Raw genomic sequence first — 21,241 nt, 5'->3', positions numbered from 1 at the left:
GGTCCATTTGCTTTCCAGAAAATAGTATTTCTAAAGATGTGCATGTTCTTGACATAAAGTTTGCTGCCAAGTGCATTTTCTCCAAATATGGAGCTATAAGATGTTACCACTAAGTAATATACTCTTGCTTTCTCTTTAAAAGCTTTTGGCTGCACATTGGGTATCTTGCTGCAAGCCATTGGGGAGGATATTCTCAAGACCTGGAATCTAAGGAGTGAAGTTGGATCTCTGCCAATTGAGTGAGGCTGGAAAAGAAGTAGAGATAAATAGCTTTTCTTTTGACTTAAAATTAGGGCCCTACCTTTAGGCCCTCATGGTAGGTTTGGATAAAAACCAAGATAATCTTTGTCCATCAGGAAACACTTAAACTTTTAGAGTTCATTTTTTTCTAATGTGACAGACCTTCTCTCTGTCAGTGCATTCGATAGCTTTTAGGCTATAAATGGGACACAGAATCCATTGTTTGATAAGATTTCTGAAGGTTTTGGAGGAAGCTTTTACTCTGCTCTTAGCTATGTTACTGTGAAGAGCTTTCTCCTGGGAGACAAGATGCCTGTTTCTTATAGTGGCCAGTGTATGAATCTCATTTCCCTGTCCCGCCCTCACAAAAGAGAAGACAACCACAACAAAAGTTGCATGATGACTGGATGGGTATATGAGGATGGGAGAATTGGCTTGACCAATAGCAACCTTTGATGGAGAGCAGGAAGAGAGACAATGAGGATGGCATAGGAGTTTGACCATGGAGGGATTCTTAAGTGTATAGAGTTTACCGTGTTCATCTCACATAAAAAGTAGACTGGTGTACACCCTTGTATGTGCTCTGAGGTCTGGATGTGGCATCGTGTCATGCTGAAAATTGTTAACCTAACCTGACTACCTTCTGGGAACAATGAATAAACTGTCATATTCAGAGTCACAGATAACCCTAACACATTCCTAATAAAATAGTTTATTGTTGTAGGTAAATGTGTTTGTCGTCAGTTCAGCTCTGAGCGAGGAGGTCCCTGACTCGGGAGGCATTAGTTTCAGCCGTGTTCCAGGTCTCCTCCTTATGCTCTACTTCAGATGTCCCAAGCATCACAGGTGGTCACTTGGGTCTTTTGCTCTCTGGCTTATAGGACCAAGATCTTGTCCTCCCCTAAGTGTTTCAGCGCTGTATAATCCTAGATTGGCTGCATCATGAGTAAAAAAATAAGTTTGCAGCTCTACTGGCTGACATGGTACCAATTAGTTTAACCCTAACTCTACCCTGACCCTAGTCCCTCCCTGGGCCCACCTTCCTCACTGGCAAAACTGACATTCAAATCTGGTTCTTCCCCTTTCACTCCTCCTCCCTAACCCAGCCCTTACCCACTGCTTATACCTATGGAGACAAATAAACTTAAGCCCTGGAGGTATCCTGACTCTTAAAGCAGAAGCCAATTTATTTGTGGGTGCAGTGAGTAATGAAAAAAGGAGCCCTCTACCTTTTTCTCCAGTCCTTGGTTATAAGATGAATGTTGCTAGTGATAGATGCTTCTTTGGACTGTGGTCTGGCCCTGTTGGTTGACCAGTTAGGGGGACACATCAGAGGTTAACTGCATCTCAGGGCATTCTCCAAACTGGATGTGGTGTCTTACACCAGGCAGGCAGTTCCTGCTTCTGACCAGGGCTGGATCTCTTTGTATTCTTTTCCCCACTTTTGTCATCATAAGAAGAGCTGATCTTTTTAGCAATTCCCTCCCCCATAGGTTGCTATCTTAGAAGCAGAGAATTATTTTTAATTGGTTTGTTTACTTCTAAGCCCCCTCATTAGAGGCAGAGTTTTACATATATTTGGCTCAGCTCCTTTCTCTTGCTTGGGAGACCGATATTTAGTAACATTAAAATGAAACCAGTACAGTTAACATCCACTGACAATTATAATTCACTTCTCTAAAACATAATATTCCAAACTTAAACATACTCAGTGTTTGCTGAACATGCAAACATCTAAACACACAGCTTAGAATAAAGGAAACAAAAAATCTGTTTCTGGAGTGAAGCACAAGCACAATCACTGCTAAATATCTTATGAAGACTCCTAATCAAGTACCGGGCGGCTCTCCTAAGATGTGGTGTCTCCCATCCAAGAGCAGAGACTCTGAGACCTAGCAGGGCAGACCATTCAGGTTTGGAGATAGTAGAATTAAACTGAGTAGATATTTACTTCCTTTTTATCCAAATCCTGATTTTTTTTTTAATCCCACTGGCTTTGTTGGTATGTCCTATGTCAATGGCTGCTTCAGTTCCATTTTGGCATTAGGCAGCTTTTGATATCAAGTTGAGTAGTATGATTCTCACATTCCCCAAGCACAGCTTGAAGCCTTCACACTTCACTGCAGCATACTTACAGTGATTCTTCAGGATGAGCATCTCTTTCTCCCTCTTTCTTTCTCTCTCTCCTTATCATTCTCTGATGTTGATAGCACCTGGTGTATGTGTTCCTTTAAAGATCCATAGGGGCTGCAGTTCACTTGTGTACTGGTTGAGTCAGCATAATCCAAAGGAATGGCAGGCAAAGCAAAATCACATATTCTCTAAAATATCACCCTTACTGGAAAACTCTAAAAGTTTTTAAAACATATGACTTTCCTAAGCCATTTTCCTGCCAGTTTTTTTTTTTTTAATTTTTATTTATGATAGTCACACAGAGAGAGAGAGAGAGAGAGGCAGAGACATAGGCAGAGGGACAAGCAGGCTCCATGCACCGGGAGCCCGACGTGGGATTCGATCCTGGGTCTCCAGGATCGCGCCCTGGGCCAAAGGCAGGCGCCAAACCGCTGCGCCACCCAGGGGTCCCTTTCCTGCCAGTTTTAAAATAAATGAATACTAGTTTTATGATTCAACTTATTTTAGAGATACTATTTACTATGTCATGACAGGAATTTTTATTTGTTTTTCTTTGCACAGTCATATGTCTTAAGTATAAGATGAAAATACCTTTGTCTAATTTTGCTTCCATTTCTTATGTCTAAAATAACAATCTAATACGTTTGCTTTGGACTATGAGTTATCACTTTTATTATGAAAAATAGTATGTATGAAAGAAATTTTTTAATATTTAAGTGAATTTCTGTGAAATGCTTCATCTTAAAAACTTGGTTTTGGCTGTGATGAGAGAGGCATATCAGTCCTTTTTAGTCATCTGATAAGGATTTAAAAAAATAAGTGGATACCTACTTGTCTTCATTCAAAATGCATAAAATAAGTTATAATTCTAGAATGTCATAACTTAGTCAACATCGATGACCTGAATTAAATAAATGACAGGACCCAGGAACGTTGTCAATTAAAATAACAATAATTCTGTAGTAGGGATTCAGGACCTGTGAGTTAAAGTCCTTGGCATGGCTTGTCTCTATCTCTGTATCCTTAGACCAATAACTGAATCTCTCTGATACAGTTTCATTATCAGTACAGTAAGTGTCATTATCTGTGATTTGATAACTACAATTGAGAGCTCTTTAATTTTATTCTACTCTTTGCAGATTGGTCATGTCATTTTATGGCTTTAATTCAAAAAATTTAATTTTATGTGCAAAATTCAACCTACATACAGAGAACATATTAAGATCCCTTATATATGAACAACTGCAAATGCTAATGGCAGAGCTTCTCCTTTCCTCCCATCAGTTCCTGTCTGGCTGGTAATGTGGGCTCTGATAGTGTCCTGGCCTATGGGGACCCGCTCTGGTCTGATCCTCCCTATCCTGCCTTCTCTGCCCTTTCTCAATGGCAGCATCAGCATTTTGGCTCTCCCAGGACTAGACTGAGTAGTGCCACCCCCCTCAGCCTGGGCCACTGTCACTTTGTCACTCTCTGTGGTGATTGGCACCTACTTAGAGGTCCAGGAATTTTCCTTTTTCTCACCACTCTCTTGAATGGGGTAAGGAAAAGTTTACTGTCACTTAATCAACCCAAAAGAAAACAGGTTGACCAGCATTAATTGAGTGCCGTGAATGAAGCACAATCTCTATTCTCAGTGAGTTTATAATCTGATAGAAGATACATACATTAAGCATAATTTCAAGAAAATATAATCAATTCCATGATAACAAGCAGAGAATGTTCTAGAAACATGAAATCTAGTGGTTGGTCACTACAAGGTTCTAAGAAGAGATTATAAGAGTGAGGAAAAGAGAAACATGAAATGGAGCTAAGGTGTGAAAACATGGAATTCTTGGGAACCTACACCGACGTGTCATTATGATCCAAAGTCCATAATTGACATTAGGATTCACTCTTGGTGAAAATGCAAGTTTTCAATTCCTTTGGGTAAATGCTGTGGATCTCAGTTGCTCGATTATATGGTAAGAGTATGTTTAGTTTTGTAGGAAACTATCAAACTGTCTACCAAGGTGGCTGTAACCATTTGCATTCACACCAGCAGTGAAGGAGACTTCTTGTTGCTCTGCATCCTGGTCAGCATTTGGTGATATCAGTGTTTGGGATTTTGGCCAATCTAAGAGGTATGCCATGGTACCCCCTTATGGTTTTAATTTGCATTTCCTGGATGACACATGGTATAAAACATTTTTCATAGGCTTGTTTGCCATCTCTTTTTTTGTAAGGTGTCTGTTAAGGTCTTTTTTTTTTTTTATTGGGTTGGTTAATTTAATTGGGTTGATTTTTTTACTGTTGAATTTTAAAAAAATCTCTGTTTTGGATAATAGTCTTTTATCAGATGTGCCTTTCACAAATATTCTCTTCCACTCTATGGCTTGTCTTCTCATTCTCTTGTTACATCTTTTATTTCAATTTGTGCATGTAACAATCTTTGTACAAGAATAGAAACAACTTTGGGTCAACTCCACTCACTTAACTCATAAATATAACCGTAAGTTGTCTGAAATGGACATAATTAATTATGTATTTTAAGTGCCTGAAACTATGTAAAAATTTAGTACATCTCAATCTTCCAGATATTTTAAATGACTGGCATAGCAATCTTACAAGGACCAATAAGGACTTTCTAAACTTTCTAGTCCTTTAACTAAATCTTAAGCACCTAAGCTTATTAGCCCTGAAAATATGATCATTCAAAATTATTAATGTAGTAGATCATGTTATCTTATTTATGTGAATACAATTTGCAAGTAAATTGTTAGGCTTTTCAAATTAAAATTATAAGTGTATTACCAACTAAGTGTTTAAATTCAAGTCACAAAAGTCATTGTCAGATTGTTTTACAATGTCTCTAATATTATCTAAAGATTTTAGATAGTTAAGAATAAACACACTGATTATCCCAAGGTCATACATCTTATTCATAAAGCATTGATACTATATTTCTTTGCTGGGGCTGCCATAACAAAGCACCATTGAGTGATTATTTAAACAACAGAAATGTATTTCCTCACAGTTATAGATTAGAAGTCTGTGACAAGTTTGGTTTTTTTTCTGAGGGCTGTGAGAGAGAATCTGCTCCATGCCTCTTCCCTACTTTCTAATGATTCCCTGGCAATTCTTAGTGATCCTTGGATTACAGATACCTCACCTTGAGGTCATCTTCTTCACGTGGCAGGGGGCACCTGGTTGGCTCAGTTGGTAAAGCTTGTGACTCTTGCTGTTGGGGTTGTGAGTTTGAGCACTATGTTGGGTGTAGAGATTATTTAAAAATAGAAATCTTGGGATCCCTGGGTGACTCAGTGGTTTAGCACCTGCCTTTGGCCCAGGGTGTGATCCTGGAGTCCCGGGATCAAGTCCCATGTTGGGCTCCCAGCGTGGAGCCTGCTTCTCCCTCTGCCTGTGTCTCTGCCTCTCTCTCTCTCTATATATATATGTCTATCATGAATAAATAAATAAAACCTTAAAAAAAATAGAAACCTTTTTTTTAAAGAAGTTCTTCTTCATGTGACATTCTCCATGGGAAGAGTTCTCATACTCTTACTATGTGATCCAGCAATCAGGGTTCTTGGTATGTACCTAAAGGAATTGAAAACTTATGTCCACACAAAAACCTGTGCACGAATGTTTGCAGAAGTCTTATTCATAATTGCCAAACTTGAAGTAACTGAGATGTCAAGTTCAGTGGGCAAGTGGATAAATAAACTGTGGTATATCCCAGCAAGGGGATATTATTCAGCGCTAAAAAGAAATAAGTTATCAAGCCATGAAAAGACATGGTGGAACCTTAAATGCACTTTACTGATGAAAGAAGCCAATCTGAAAGAGCCATATACTGTAGGATTCCAACTATATGACATTCTGGAAAAGGCAAAACTATGGAAATAGTAAAAGATCAGTGGTGGTTAGAGGTTGTGAGAAAGAGAGATAGATAACTAGGCAGAGCACAAAGGATTTTTAGGCCAATGGAAATACTCTGTATGATACTATGATGGTAGGTATGTGTCATTATACATTTGTAAAAATCCCAAGAATGTACACCACCAAGAGTGAACTCTGATATAAATGATGGACTTTGGGTGATAATGCTGTGTCAGTGTAGGTTCATTGATTATAACATGTATCACTCTAATGCAGGATGTTGATCATGGGGGAAGCTGTGTGTGTGGAGTGGGGAGGACAGGAGCGACATAGGAACTCTGCACTAGCCACTCAGTTGTGTTGTGAACCTAAAGCTACTCTAAAATAAAGCTTGTTAATTAAAAAAAAAAAAAAACTATAATAAAAAGAGGAAGTAGAGCGACACCTGGGTGGCTCAGCAGTTGAGCGTCTGCCTTCGGCTTAGGGTGTGATCCCATCTGGGGATTGAGTCCCACATCAGGCTCCCTGAGAGGAACCTGCTTCTCCCTCTGTCTATGTCTCTGCCTCTTTCTCTGTGTCTCTCATGAATAAATAAATAAAATCTTTTAAAAATTTAAGTTTAGTAACTTGAATTTTTAAAAAATAAAATAAAATACAGGAAGTAGAAATATATAGAAATGATCCATATAGAAATTCAGTATAGGAAATGATCCATATCCTTTGGTTTTATGAGTATTTAAATCGGTTGAGAGCAGAAATTATTATTTATTGGTATTTACCTAATATCTCACATAGTGCTTAATAGTCAACAGATGACAGTTGAATGAATGGATGGATGGGTGGATGATTGATTGTAAGAGGTGTAGTACAATAAACTTCTAGGAGAGGAAGAGTACTTCTAACAGAATTGCTTTGCCTTAGGCAGATTAACTCAGTGTAGAGAAGAGTGACCTCACCCTACACATGTAGTTTTGAGTTGCTGTCCACCTAGCAGATCAGCCTAGTGTACAAGAACAGAAGCAAAGCAGAAATGTCCAGAGCAGCTGTAGAGTAGATTGGAGGCTGATACATCAGAACAATGAAGGTCTGACTCTCCAACAAACCACAACTGTGTTTGTCCTTGAAGATACTGTAAAAGTAGCAGCAATCCAACCTCCTCAAGTACAGACAAAGCTATATAGCAAGAGGTGGAGTATGTAAAGGGAATTGTGAATGTTTTCCAGACTCTGAAGAGCACTTGCAGTACACTTTTCCTGCAAGTCACTCACCAACTCTTCTTCCTGGGAAGATATAGCACATTCAGTGGGCTGGCAATCAGGATTCAAATCTCAGTTCATTCAATTATGGAAACTTGGTAGATTGCTTTATGCCTTGGTAGTTTTATACATAAAATGAAAAAATGTCCTTGCACTCATTATTGTTAACCATCAAACAAAAATTGTTTTGTACTCCTTGGGGTAATCAGCATTTGAGATGATTAGTCTTTGTAGCATGAATAACCCAAGTGCTTGGTCAAGGTCATAACTCTACCTGAGGTCAGGCCCCTTTGAGCCCCATCAGCCTAGATCCCAAGCCAAACTGAGCCAGGGCCCTCATTTGCTGCTGTCTTCTGAGCCTCCAACTTTAATCCAAAAGAGCATTGTGATTCTAGGATATCAAGGAGAGCCCCAGTCTAGAAAAATTATACAGTCATTCTAAACAATTGAATAAGAATTAAATGTTGATGGATTCAGCCTGTTATTCTCTATAATGCATCTCTAAATCCTGCTAAAGTATGACTTTGGAACTTACATATCTGAACTTTCCAGTCTGTGATTGACAAACACACAAAGTTTTGAAGGAACATAGTTTTCAACAATCTATTTATGGGGTATTCCTGGTGTAGACTATCCATAAGGCCTGTAGCTTCCTCAAGAAAAATCTGCAGGATGTCAGATGCTGTTTTTATTTCTCCATGTGCCATTAAAGCTCATGCTGGTTGCTCCTTTCGAGTTATACATATTACAAATGGACATTCCTCACCAGGAGAATTTTCATAGAAAAATGATTCACATCCACCCCATCGGCATATTTATTGTTTTGCTTCCAAGATGTACCCCAATCAGTCTACCACTTTCCATCTCTACTGCTTACTGTCCTAATCCAAGCCACCATTTCTCACTAGAATCCCACAATAGCTTCCTGTGATTCTACTTTTCCATCTGTCCCCAATCGGTTCATTTCCACATTGTAGGCAGACTCATCAGTTTAAAATATCACAACTACCAGCTTTGAAATTTCTAGTGGCTTCCCATGACAAGTCAAATGAAACCCAAACTCTTTATGGAGGCCCAGGAGGCCTGGCCGATCTTGCCCATGCTCACCTCCCTGGCTCCTATCACACGATCCCTGCCCCTTACTCAATGTCCTCCAGCCTCGCTCTGACTTTCTTCCCTCAAGGCAGGTCCTCGCCCTTGCTGGTCGTCTGCCTGAAATAGTCTGATTCTCATTCTTTTCCTGGCCGATCTCCTTGTGATCCAGACCTCTGCCTCCCAGAGGGCAGCCTTCCCTAACCTCCCTGACTAAAAAGACCCTCCCTGCCCTTCCCAGTCACTCTCCCTCCTGTACATTTTATTTCTTGCATGGCCCATTTTGTTACTGAAAATGTCATGCTTGTCTATTTGTTTCTTTTCTTAATGTCTGCCTTCTCAGCTGCCTGAACACCCTAAGGAAACAAATATCGTAGTCCTGCCTCTCCTGAATTCCCTGTGACTAGAGCAGTGCCTGGCATAAAATATATGTGCATCAGATAAGTGAATATATAGATAGGTACAGATACATCTTAATATTCATTCAGTAAATATTTTATTGTGTATATGTTCATTTAATATATATTTATATGTTACATATGAATGAATAAATATCCCTGAAGATTCTTTTTCATATCCAGTTTTTGTTGTTGATTTGTTTTTTTTTCATATCCAGTTTTTATCATGACTTGGAATGTTGAGTGATTGGAATAATCATTTCTGATAAGAGTAGGAGCTGCGCTAGAATAAAGGCCGCAACATAAGTAAACAATAAAGGATTTTGTCTCTTTCCTGTATCTTACTGCAAGTTGAATGTAGTTGGAATGACATGTAGAATTACCATACTCCTTGGTGAAATGCATCCAAGAACAGTGATATGTATGTGTGTGGTTTTGAATGTATTTTTCATGTACCTTATTTAAAAGGGTTTTACTAAAAAATTAAAATAAAATAAAATAAAATATTAAAATAAAAGGGATTTACTACTCTAAACTCTAAGCTGTAGTCCAAAGTTCTCATGCCTGTACTGAAACCACACATATCCTTTGATTTTAGTGCTGGGGTCTTTGGATTTTTCTTTCTTAACTCTCCTTTCTCCTCATATATAACACACTTTTAAGATGGCTTCAAGAAAAATGAACATCTGGAGTGACCATGTTAAGTTCTGAAGTTAAGTTTTACATAGATAGATTTATCTGTGGCCTAACAAATTAGATATTTCTACTTCCTCCTAGGAGAACTCCTCCTTCTATTTTTTATACATATTTGCATTCGCAAAGTATTTTTTTTCAGCACTCACTGGGTAACAGGCACCATGCTCACCTCTCATATTAAAATAACTAATGAGACTGAGCCTACTTGGGTCTCTTAGTCTGACATGTGGGATGACTTCTTATGCTGGAGCCTTGGGATTCTTCCCCACTCTGTCTCCGGCCATAGTCACTCCAGGAAAGGGTGATGCTAACATTTTTATGGTGTGTTTCAGCAACTTGGAAGTATATACAGTATACTGGCTGCAATCTTGAATGTCGGCAACATTGAATTTTCTTCTGTAGCAACTGAACACCAGATTGACAAGAGCCACATTTCCAGTCATGCAGCTCTGGAAAACTGTGAGTATTATTATCTTCTCTTCAAAATTGAACTCTTGAAAAGTGTCTAATGAAATACTGTAAGTGTCTTATAAGGATAATTTCAAGCAATTGTACTTTTCTGGAATCCTAAAAATGAAAACTCTAATTCAATTTGTGTAAAATGAAGTTTATGAAGTCCAATATTTAAAACAGATCATCATGCCTACAAATTAACTGATTACTGCAGAAAGCCTTTCTAAAGACAGGCTTTCATGACTATTTTAGGAGCTATTTACATTTCAGTGTAAAAACACAGAATATTCCATTAAAATTTAGTAAACTGATCTGAAAACAGTTAAAATTATTATTTTATAAACTTAGCATCTCTATAATTTTGTAAGTAATAAAGACTTGTATATTTATTTTCATACTGGATGGATTTTATACTCATTCATCCTGATTTTATGATCATTTTCTATATAAGAAGAGTGCATCATGGGATTTGCTTCAGATCAGCTTTTTTTCTCTAACTAGCAGAGTTTGATGAATTATTATAATAACTTAAGATTTTCCACTTAGCTTCTGATGGCATAGCTTTTTTTTTATATAGGAGGTGCCCAATTTAAAAAATTTTTTGATTATAAACATAAACCCCCATAATTCCAGATTTGTTATAAGTTTCATTCATAACCTAAGGAATCATGATACAAATTTATATATTTTTCTGATTTATACTTAATCAGGATCAGAATGAGATGTTTTAGGGTAATTTCAGAGGACTAGATACCAACCGTCCCAGTCTGGACCTGTCCCCGGAGCCCTATCATCTCTATCCCACTGTGTCTCTGGAACCAGTTTGGTAAAAGGACTGAGGTTGTCATGTAATGATTGGCATGGACCTGGGAACATATTCTGATTTTTCATATTTAAAGTTAGTTATTGGCACAGAAGGTATTAGATTGATTTTATTTATGTATGTATTTATTTATTTATTTTCTGAGCCATAGAGATCCCTCCAACCCATGATGAACTGGGCATAGATAGATCAGCATAGATCCCAGACTGAACTTTGTTCAGCACATCTAGTATTTTTTGGCGACCTTGAGCCAGTAGCTCCAGGCTGATCTATAGCTCCCAGCAATCCTCAGTTATCAGAAATGGAAGGAAAAACAAAAACAGAAAACTACAATGATAGATTCAGATCTCACCATTGTCATAACTGGAAGAGTTATCAGCCATGAATAGAATGATTTACAACAGAGATATGTTGTAGATATGAGTGTATACTACCAAACTAAGAAATGACTTTGATAATTGAGAACCTATTTCTGTATAGAAGGAGGCAATCATATGGGTCACAGAAGGTTAGTATTAATATGAATGTCATTATAATTCAATAAAGCACTTTCTGGAATAGCCATTCATGGAAAATAGAAATTTTGCTAACTTACTTAAAATGGTTTATAATTAAAGTTGCAAGGAATTATCTCCACACCAAGGCCATGTTTTGAGATGGTTTTGCAGGTGCATTGTTTAAATCAGGCACCAGTTCTATCTATTCAATCTTATAAATATCTCTTGAATCTGATCACTTCTCTTTATCTCCATCATCATCATTCTCACTAAAGACAATATCACTTATTGAGCTAAGAGACCTCCCCATTGTTCATTCTGTATCAATTCTTGAACTTTTCCAGGCCATTCTCCACAGTTCATTCAGAAACCACTTACACATGTACCAGTGGGTTCTCTGAATTTCCCTCTCCCCCTGCTTGTTACTCTCTCCCTCTCCTTTTATCTTCCCACTTAAATTTCTTAATTAGCTTCCCATTCCTTCTGGATAAAGATGATCAAAATTAAGTTTGTCTTACAAGGTATTATACTTAGCATTATATTCCCAAGTAATTTTAATGCTTGGCATGTTGTAAACACTCAGTAAATATATGTCAATAAATAAACAACGTAGGAGTAGAAATAGGCATATTAATCAATGGGAGACACTATCCAGAAATGGCATTACAAGTCCATAGGGAGTCAGTGTTGTAGAGACTGTGAACTAGCTAGCCATTTGAGTGGGGGAGGGGGATTTCAAATTCTTGTCATACACCATATACCAAAATAAATTCCAAGCCTATAACAATTTAAATGCAAAAACACCATAAAAAGTGCTAATCCTGAGATGAGAAAAGACTTGAAGAATTTTATGTGCAAAAAACCAAAAGCAGAAAGGATTTTTAAATGCATATTTGGCCACATAAAACTTCAAATCCTTTCATACTAATACAAGAAAAATAAATGAAATTGTAATACAAGTGAGAAGTGAGAGAAAATATTTGCAACATATACATAAGCAATATGTGTGACTTATAAAGAGCTCTTCTAAATTGATTAGGAAAATTAAATATATCAATGACAAAAGGCAGTTTATAAAATAAAACCACAAATTACTAATAAAAATGTGTAAAGAAGAAAAGTATTTAGCTTCACTAAGAGTCAGTTAAAAACAAATTGAAAAACAGACATTTTTTTCCTATCAAATTGGCCATTTTCAAAAGTAATCTGTGGTGTCCATGAAATTGCATTGAAATTACTGGTTTTTACTTGACTGATGATAATATAATTGGTTCAGAGTTTTCAAAGAGCAGCTAAATAGTGTACATCAAAAGGCTTAAATATGTTTATATACTCTGACCCAGTTGCTGAACTTAGGCAATTTATGCTAAGACAATAATACAAAACAGGAACAGTTTCATGCCCCAAATATTTATCCCAGCATTCTTTATAATTATGAACATATGGAAACACCCTAATCATCCAACAATGTAAAAATTATTCATATGATATATAGCAGAATTTTATATAGCAAATTAAAATTGTTTATAAGCAATATTTAACAAAATGAGAAATTCTTAAGATATTATATTAAGATAAAATACATATGCAGAATAGTGGCAATAAACATCCCTAAAAGGAAAGGAATGCAGAATGTTAACCTCAAAGTAAGATTTCTTCAGTGAGCTTCTTTACTTCTGCAATCTGAAAAAAGTTCTAGTAATGTTCAATGATTTTAGTCACATAGTCAAGAAATAGCTTGTCCCAAATGCTAAAGGTAAATTCAGAATGTTGAAAGTAATTTGAAAGGAGAACAACTGATTTTAAAAAATAGTCTATCATGTAAGTTTGCATTAAAGATATTTATTGTATTAAAAAATGAATATTTTTATTCACTGAATTTCAGTATTATTCATTTAAAATTCCTGTGATATTTAATTATCATTAAATATGAATATATGTTCCAGGCATCACATTGTAACAAAATTTAATCATTGAAATACATAACTGAGAAGTAGTGTGCTAAAAATATATATATGAATGTCAACATAAGGTTTGTGCTTTTTTGATTCAATATTGCAGAAGTTACATAAAATACTTTTGTTTGGGTGTACCCCTGAAGTCTAAGTAAACTTCCAATTAATTTCTACATTTTGTGGGGCACCTGGGTGGCCTAGTGGTTGAGCGTTTGCCTTTGGCTCAGGTTGTGATCCTGGGGTCCGGGATGGAGTCCTGCATCAAGCTCCCCAGAAGGAGCCTGCTTCTCCCTCTGCCTGTGTCTCTGCCTCTCTCTGTGTGTCTCTCATGAATAAATAAATAAAATCTTTTAAAAAATTCTACATTTTGAAAATGTGTATATAATAATGGTGTCCAAATTATCCCAAATTTATTCATCATGCTTTTAAATTATTTAACATAATTCAGTGGAATTGTGTTTGGCGTTACATAAACAACCACTGGCTTGTGCAAATGTATTCCCCCTGTCAGCCAGTTTAGTTTGGGTTGTGTTATATTATTATATTATACAGCAGCCTACATTTGACCAGTCAAATAGAGAAAAATGATTGGAGCCAGGACTACTACTGGCTATTTATAATTTACATTATAAATTCTTCACATATTTATTTCAAGTCATTTGAAGAAGGTAAACTAAGATGCTTTCATTCAATGGGAAGTTACTTCATTGCCAGAACTTTTTCTAACAACACATCTGTTTATTTTACTTTTCTTTTTTTTTAGCTGCTTCTCTGCTTTGCATTCAGGCAGATGAGCTACAAGAAGCTCTTACCTCCCACTGTGTGGTCACTAGAGGAGAAACAATTATACGACCCAATACTGTAGAAAAAGCCACCGATGTCCGAGATGCTATGGCTAAAACTTTATATGGGCGTCTCTTTAGTTGGATAGTCAATCGTATTAACAGCTTGTTGAAGCATGGCACATCACCAAGGTAAACATTCTTATGGAAACATTTTTTTCCCAAATGTCAGATGATATAAATCTGTTTTCCAATTTACTGATTTATGTATGAGTCCCTCTGAAGTTGTTTTTAATTCTTATTATTTAATTGCTAAAGTTCTCTGCTTTATTTCCTACTAGCACTTTATTGGGCCAGATAGCTACAAAATTTTTAAAGTCCTGGGACTTTATTTAAAACTAAAATATTTTTTTAAAAAATAATAAAATAGTATTTAATTGCATTTTAAAGTACTTTACTACAAAATAAATTCAAATGTATTTATATCTTTCTCCAGGTTACCATTTATTCTATATTAAATAACTATGAATGAATAACTCAAAAGTAAATAACAATTCTTTAAAAGAGGTAAAATATTTTTAGCAAGATGTTTTAATTATCCTATAGTGAAAGACTAAATAAAGATAATCTTACACAGAAGTTATGCTTCTCTGCTATAGTGTTTATTGAACATATTTTTGCCATGTCTAAAAGGCTGGCCAGGTTTTCCCTGTGATTCATGAGTGAGTTAGGGCTGCGATCTAGAACCCATGAACCCACAGGAAAAAGTATAGGAGCTATTTCCATAATACCAAATATGTATCTTTTACATATTAAAATTAATGTTACCTACTTTAATTTTATATTCTATGAAGAGATTTTTCACTCTGTGTCTTGGCAGTATTTTCTTAGCTAAATCACAAAAGTAAAACTCTAAGATACCCTGCCTTACTTTCCCTCTTAAGAAACTAAATAAGAACTCAAAATAATGCCTTTTTAATTTTCTAGTGGGAATGATGATGAACTGAGCATTGGCATTCTGGATATATTTGGCTTTGAAAATTTCAAAAAAAATTCCTTTGAGCAGCTGTGCATTAACATTGCAAATGAACAAATTCAGTATTATTTCAATCAACATGTGTTCACTTGGGAACAGGTAAGTCAAAGGTACTATAAAGATGCATGCATGTGTGTGTTATACACAGAATTGTACTAATGAAGCAGGACTTAAATCATCGATTTCAAGCCTTAAATATATAGACAAAGGAAAGATTTTCTTTTCTGCATGATCATAATTAAAACAAAAACAAAACCAGAAAACAAGTATGAATTTGGTGTGTCTTGAAGCATGACCTTGAATGCCCTCCATCTAAAATCAATGCACCCTTTTGCAAAACTTAGCAAGTCTGAGGCTTGTAAACAAAGAAGTTTCTTTGGAAATTTAAGTAAGCAGATGTGTCCAACTGTTTCTCTTTCTGTAAACTGCATAGCTGAAATTCTGTATGAAATTTAAATATCCATCTAAAATGCGTTAAAACTTCAGAATTCTGGTAACTAGGCAACAGAACACAAGATAATGGGTTTGATGCAAATGCCACAAAACGGCAATTTTGTCCGGGTACAGCATGTAATTTATGATTCTGCTTCAAAAATCAGAGACTTACTTGAATTGCATTTGGCAAAGCTGTAGTATTAAAATTACTTCGACTCTTTCGTCAGGTCTAAAAGAAACGGTCATATTTTTTATCATTTAGTATGTCATTGGTCTCCCTTTAATAAGATTAAATTGTTTTGTGCTTATGATTAGAACTGAAGTTTTTTTTTAAGTTGGAGATAAGGCAGAGGTACATAAACCTCTTTTGATTCCAAATATTTAGGTTTGTTGAGGATTTGCTTTAAAATTGCATTTTGAAAACACTGGTAGCAAAGGAAAACATTTAAATCTTGACATTTCTTAGGCCAGAAAAGGGACAAAAATGTGAGATTTTTATCTGTGTTTGCACAGCTCTCATCTAGCCCAGGATCTGGTCTATCAAATATCCATTCCTTTTCTTCTTTCTCCGTCTCTGGCTTTGTCTCTGTCTCCCTCTCTCCCTTCTCTCTGCTCCCTCCCTTAGTGCCATCCCTCAGTCTAGATAAATAATGAAATCTTTAAAAATCATTAAAAACAAAAGCCCTTTCCCAACCTGCTTATCTCTCAGCCATGGCCTCTGTCATCCCTTCACAGCCAAATTTCTTGAAATCATATTCAGTATTCATTGCACTGCATTGATTTCTTCTCCATCTGAGTACCCTGAGTCTGTAGCATCTGGCTCTGACCTCAGCCATCCTACTGGAATGGGCCTTGCTGATCTCATCCGTCATTATTAGTATCAGAAACATTTTAGTCTCTACATAATAAGCCTTTCTGTAATTTCCAACCCTGTTGACAGATTCTCATTTCTGGAGAGTCCCTCCTTTGGCATCCCAAATACCAGTACCATCTCCTGTATCATGCCATAAATAAGTAGTTCTCAACTCCAGCTGCATATTAGAATGACTTGGTTATCTTTGTCAAATCCCAGTGCCCAGACCCTGTCCCAGAGCAGTTAAAACAGATCTCTTGGGATGAGACCCAGGCATCAAGGTCTTTTAAAGTTTCCCAGTCTGTTCCAATGCACAGCCAAGGCTGAGAATCACTGTCCTAAATGCTAACTTATGCTCAGTAAGAAAAATCATGTTTCCATTATTTCAATCATCCCCTTCATTCTAGTGATGCCCAAGCCCTCATCTCCCACTCCCCATCTTTTTTAACTCCTTGCCTCCATTTAAGACAGCTTCCAGAACTTTATCCAGAATTGAACTTGTCACCTTTCTCTCTTATACTCTTCTTCAGTGAGTGACATCTCTGTCCACCCACTTACTCAAGCCAAAAATGTCATGTTGCCTTTCATTTCTCATTACTGAAATCAAGAAAATTAGTGAGACTTATTAACATACCTACCTCCTCTATACTCCAGTAAAAATATTTGGTTTATAATTTTGCCTTTCTTACAAGGCTGCAAACTCCTTGAGGTCATTTTGTATCTTCAGAGTCTGATGTACAGCAAGTGCTCGATAAATATTTATTAAATTAATATCTATCTTGCTTTAATGCCTCACAGTGTTCACAGAATCCATTCTAACCAGAGCCTGAAACAAGTAAATTTTGTTTGTCTATTTGTTTAGACTTTCTGATAGGGATCTATTAGGATTATCTCCTTTATAGGACTGGCTGCATCTTCACATATTTCCCATCTGATGAATTAGCAGCTTGTGTTGGTAGATCTCTGTGTTTCTTCTCTTTGGGGGGTGAAGTTAGAACCTACTTTTTTTGGAACTAGTCTTTAAACCAATGTCCATATCTTTCAATAATTATTTGCTTTTCACTTCTTTTAGGGTATTATAGTTTACAGTCCACTTTGATAGCTTTGAATTTTATCCATGATCCTAATGCTCTTAATGCTTTTTGCCCTTGGGCTTGCTACAAATGAAACTATTCTGGAAGGCTCTTTTAAATATCCTTGAGAGGCTTTCAAGACAAAACAACTCAAAATTGCCCCCAACATATTAAACTTTCAACTGGAATCCAGGATTATACAAAGTAGTTTGAGGAATTAAGGCCATTCATAATCCTTTCAAGCGCCTTCCTAAGGTAACTACCCCAAGAATCCTTGCTTCATAATCTTACAGACCACTGAGTGATCAGATCGATGAATATGTGATCCACTGGATATGGGATTAGTCAGTGATTGTTTTGATATTAACATGTGGGTGCCCATGTTTTGTTTTGTTTTCTCACTCTGTCACTTCTGTGTGAATGCAAAAATTGTATCTCAGAAATGCTACCTATAGCTATGTATATTACCTATCGCAGGTAGAGAATGCACTTATTCGGATTTCTATAAATGAGAAACAGCTATTAAGACAAATCATTAATTAAAGTCATGGTCACACTTTCCTTTTCATCATAGGTTTGACCTGAGAGCTCCTTGATTTAATAAAGCCATTATTGCTTATCAGTAGGACATATTATTATCAGTTTCACAGACGTTCAAGCAATCTGGGCAGTCAGAGCAAGAAACAACTCTCTGGCAACACCTTCACAAAAGAAACAATTTCTGGTTCTATTTAAACCAACAAACATTATCTTTACAGACAGTCCTACAACATTGGAATATAAATAAAGGTTTGCTGAAAGGCTTTCCTTATTTCGCTCAAGTTCAGTTGACATGTAATATATAGGGGGACACTCCAGCAAAGTTGGTTATGAAGGTATTTTAAATATTGCTTTCCCATTACTTTCTTTTTGTGTGTGTGTTAATAGCATAATTTGAGAGAACCTGAGCCAGGTGTGCAAGGCCAGCTCTATGCTGTTTTTTTTTCTTAGAACCTTTTTCCACCCAGCGTGGAGCCCAAAGCAGGGCTTGAATTCACAGCACCAAGATCAAGACCTGAGCTGAAGAGTCAGACACTTAACCAGCTGAGCCACCCAGGCTCCCCCCACCCATTAAAACAATAATCAGTACACTATAGTAAAACATTTTTAGTGAAGGAGTTTATGGTACTGATTTAATCCATAGTTTGCTGGGTGGATAGTGTTAAATAATACATAGCTCCTGAAATTTTTCTGGAGTTTGATGTTTCATAATATGTGAAGCTTCCATACTTTTCCAGCATTAGAAGAAACAATATATATATATATATATATATATATATATATATATATATATATATAATTTAGGCATTTATAATTTTCTGTCAGTTTTATTAGTTCATTTGCCAGCCTCCTCTATTACATTTGCATTAGCATTTTTTTAATGATTTTATTTATTTATACATGAGAGATACAGAGAGAGGCAGAGATATAGGCAGAGGGGCAGGACTCAATAGGGACTCATAGGCGGGACTCAATCCAAGGACCCGGGGATCATGACCTGAGCCAAAGTTAGTTGCTCAACCACTGAGCTACCCAGGCACTCCACATTAGCATTATTTTGATGCACACTATTTGCTCCCATATCTCTCAAAAAACTTTAGGTTAGCAGCTTAAAGAGTAGCAGACAAGTAACCACATTCCTGATAAGGGAGACATCTTTTTTACAATAGCCTCCATACTGAATCTCCACACTGACTGTGTAGCCAAGATTTTGCTTTTATTTGGTTGTTTTTGTTTGTTTTCTAGCTTTCTTCCAAGTGAGAGAGAGCACAACAGTAATCAAAGTGTGATAGAAAGCTTGACATTCTCTTCACGTTAGACTCATGCTGATGCTGTAGTGGTGGGTTTTGTCCTTTCTTTTAATTACACTATGGTGTAATCATTGTGGTGTAGAACATACAGAGGAAATGAACCCCACTTTCTGGAAGTTTGTTTCACATCAAGGGGAATGAACAACCAGCCATTGATGAGTCACCAATGGGCATGAGTTTGAGTTGGAAAAAATGCCATTATTCTTTAGGACCATTATGCACCCAGCACATAAATATCCAACAAAGTTATTCTAGAATTCTGAAGATTCACTCTACTTGTTTACACTCCTACTCATATCTAGGAGCTATTAATATTTGTTCTGTACAGGCATAAGCTGTTACATATATCACTTATATATCCACCCATGGGTCTAGAATTAAAAGTTAGAAGTCATTTTATAAGCAGGAAACCATTTACAGCACATAACGCAAACAATAACTGCAATTATGGCTCGGGCTTTTCTTGCAGAAAGTGATGTGTATGACTTTCATCTCCAGCTGTTCACATCCTAAAGTTTGAGGCTTTTCAGATTTTGAATATGGGCTCCAACTCATAATTTGTGGCAATTTCAAAGACCAAAAATTCATTCATTATACAGTATCTACAATTTCAACTTTTTTTTACATTACAAAGTAAAAAGAATTAGTCATCTGATAAAAAAAAATGTAGGTAATTCAAAATAGACCCTTTATAAATGACTTTAAATTGTTTTGCTTGCAAAGTGTGAAATTTTATTTCATATCCAAATTTCTTCCCTATTAAACAAACCATTGTGTACAGTGGTGGTAGCATTTGTCTTATTTTAGCTCTCCAAGTGATAAATGGCATTTTATAGGCATTTTCTTTAAGTATTAAAACAGCCATGCATTTAAGAAACCCTTGATACAGCAAAGGGCGACTGGGTGGCTCAGTCACCTAGTCTTTGACTTCAGCTCAGGTCATGATCTCGGGACTGTGGGATCCAGCCATGCGTCAGGCTCCACACTCAGTAGGGAGTCTTCTTGTCCCTTGTCCTCTCCCTGTGCCCCTTACCTCTCTTGTGCTCTCTTTCTCTCAAATAAATAAAGCTAAAAAAAAAAAAAAAAAAGGAAGAAAGGAAGAAACTCTTGATACAACAAATCTTGCTTTTTAAATGCTCATCCAAGTTTTGGGTTACTGTTTGAGATCACGTACAAGTGTTCCTTAAACTTCTTGCATACTAAGTGAGTATGGAAGTTGATATCCAGGTGATTGGATGTGTGTAGAGCATACCTACAGCATCTCCCATGTGGTCCTCTCCTGCTGGCTCTTTGCCGGCAGCGTCCTATGCTCCCATGTTCCCATCATCCCTTGCCCTACACCTGTGCTACACACAATGTGTTTCTCTTTTATAAGTGAAGTTGAGTCAGTACCTTTAATGTGATGTGGGGATTTGTGTTACTTACTTTGATAATTAGGTATAGTTTTAAGACATTTAAAAAATATTTTCATTATGATATAAAGTAATTTTAAAGAAATACATAACAGTGAGCATAGATCCATTCAATTACTATAGTTTTCCTCATGTCAGGTTAGAGCATAGTTTTGACAAGATGAAATAAAAAATTTTTTGGGTAAAAAATGTGACGGGGGGGATGAATAGTTTAAGGTGAAAGAAATCTTGGTATATAAAAAAACTACATTTCTGAATTCCTGATTGAAATTCCTCCTTATCCTAAGCCAATACCTGTCACCTGTCAGTAGAATATAAATTTATAAGATCTTTTTGGCTTTTGAAGAGTTTTCAAGAATGGGTATCATACACAAAAAGTGGCTAGATTAAAATGTTCAT

General features: G+C 36.4%; 1 protein-coding gene across 4 annotated transcripts in view; it reads left to right on the top strand.

Moving 5' to 3' along the window:
* The window catches only part of MYO3A (myosin IIIA), a 246,154-nt gene that overhangs the window by 147,071 nt on the left and 77,842 nt on the right, over positions 1–21,241 (top strand). For all 4 annotated transcript variants that reach the window (XM_038529759.1, XM_038529758.1, XM_038529760.1 and 1 more), the window contains 3 exons: positions 10,006–10,132; positions 14,165–14,375; positions 15,171–15,318. In XM_038529759.1, the coding sequence (XP_038385687.1) occupies positions 10,006–10,132; positions 14,165–14,375; positions 15,171–15,318 (486 nt within the window). The remainder of the gene's footprint in view (positions 1–10,005; positions 10,133–14,164; positions 14,376–15,170; positions 15,319–21,241) is intronic.

This window comes from Canis lupus, chromosome 2, assembly GCF_011100685.1.
Source record: "Canis lupus familiaris isolate Mischka breed German Shepherd chromosome 2, alternate assembly UU_Cfam_GSD_1.0, whole genome shotgun sequence".
Lineage (NCBI taxonomy): Eukaryota > Metazoa > Chordata > Mammalia > Carnivora > Canidae > Canis > Canis lupus.
Note: the sequence above shows the minus strand (reverse complement) of the source record. Positions and strands in the feature narration are given on the sequence as shown.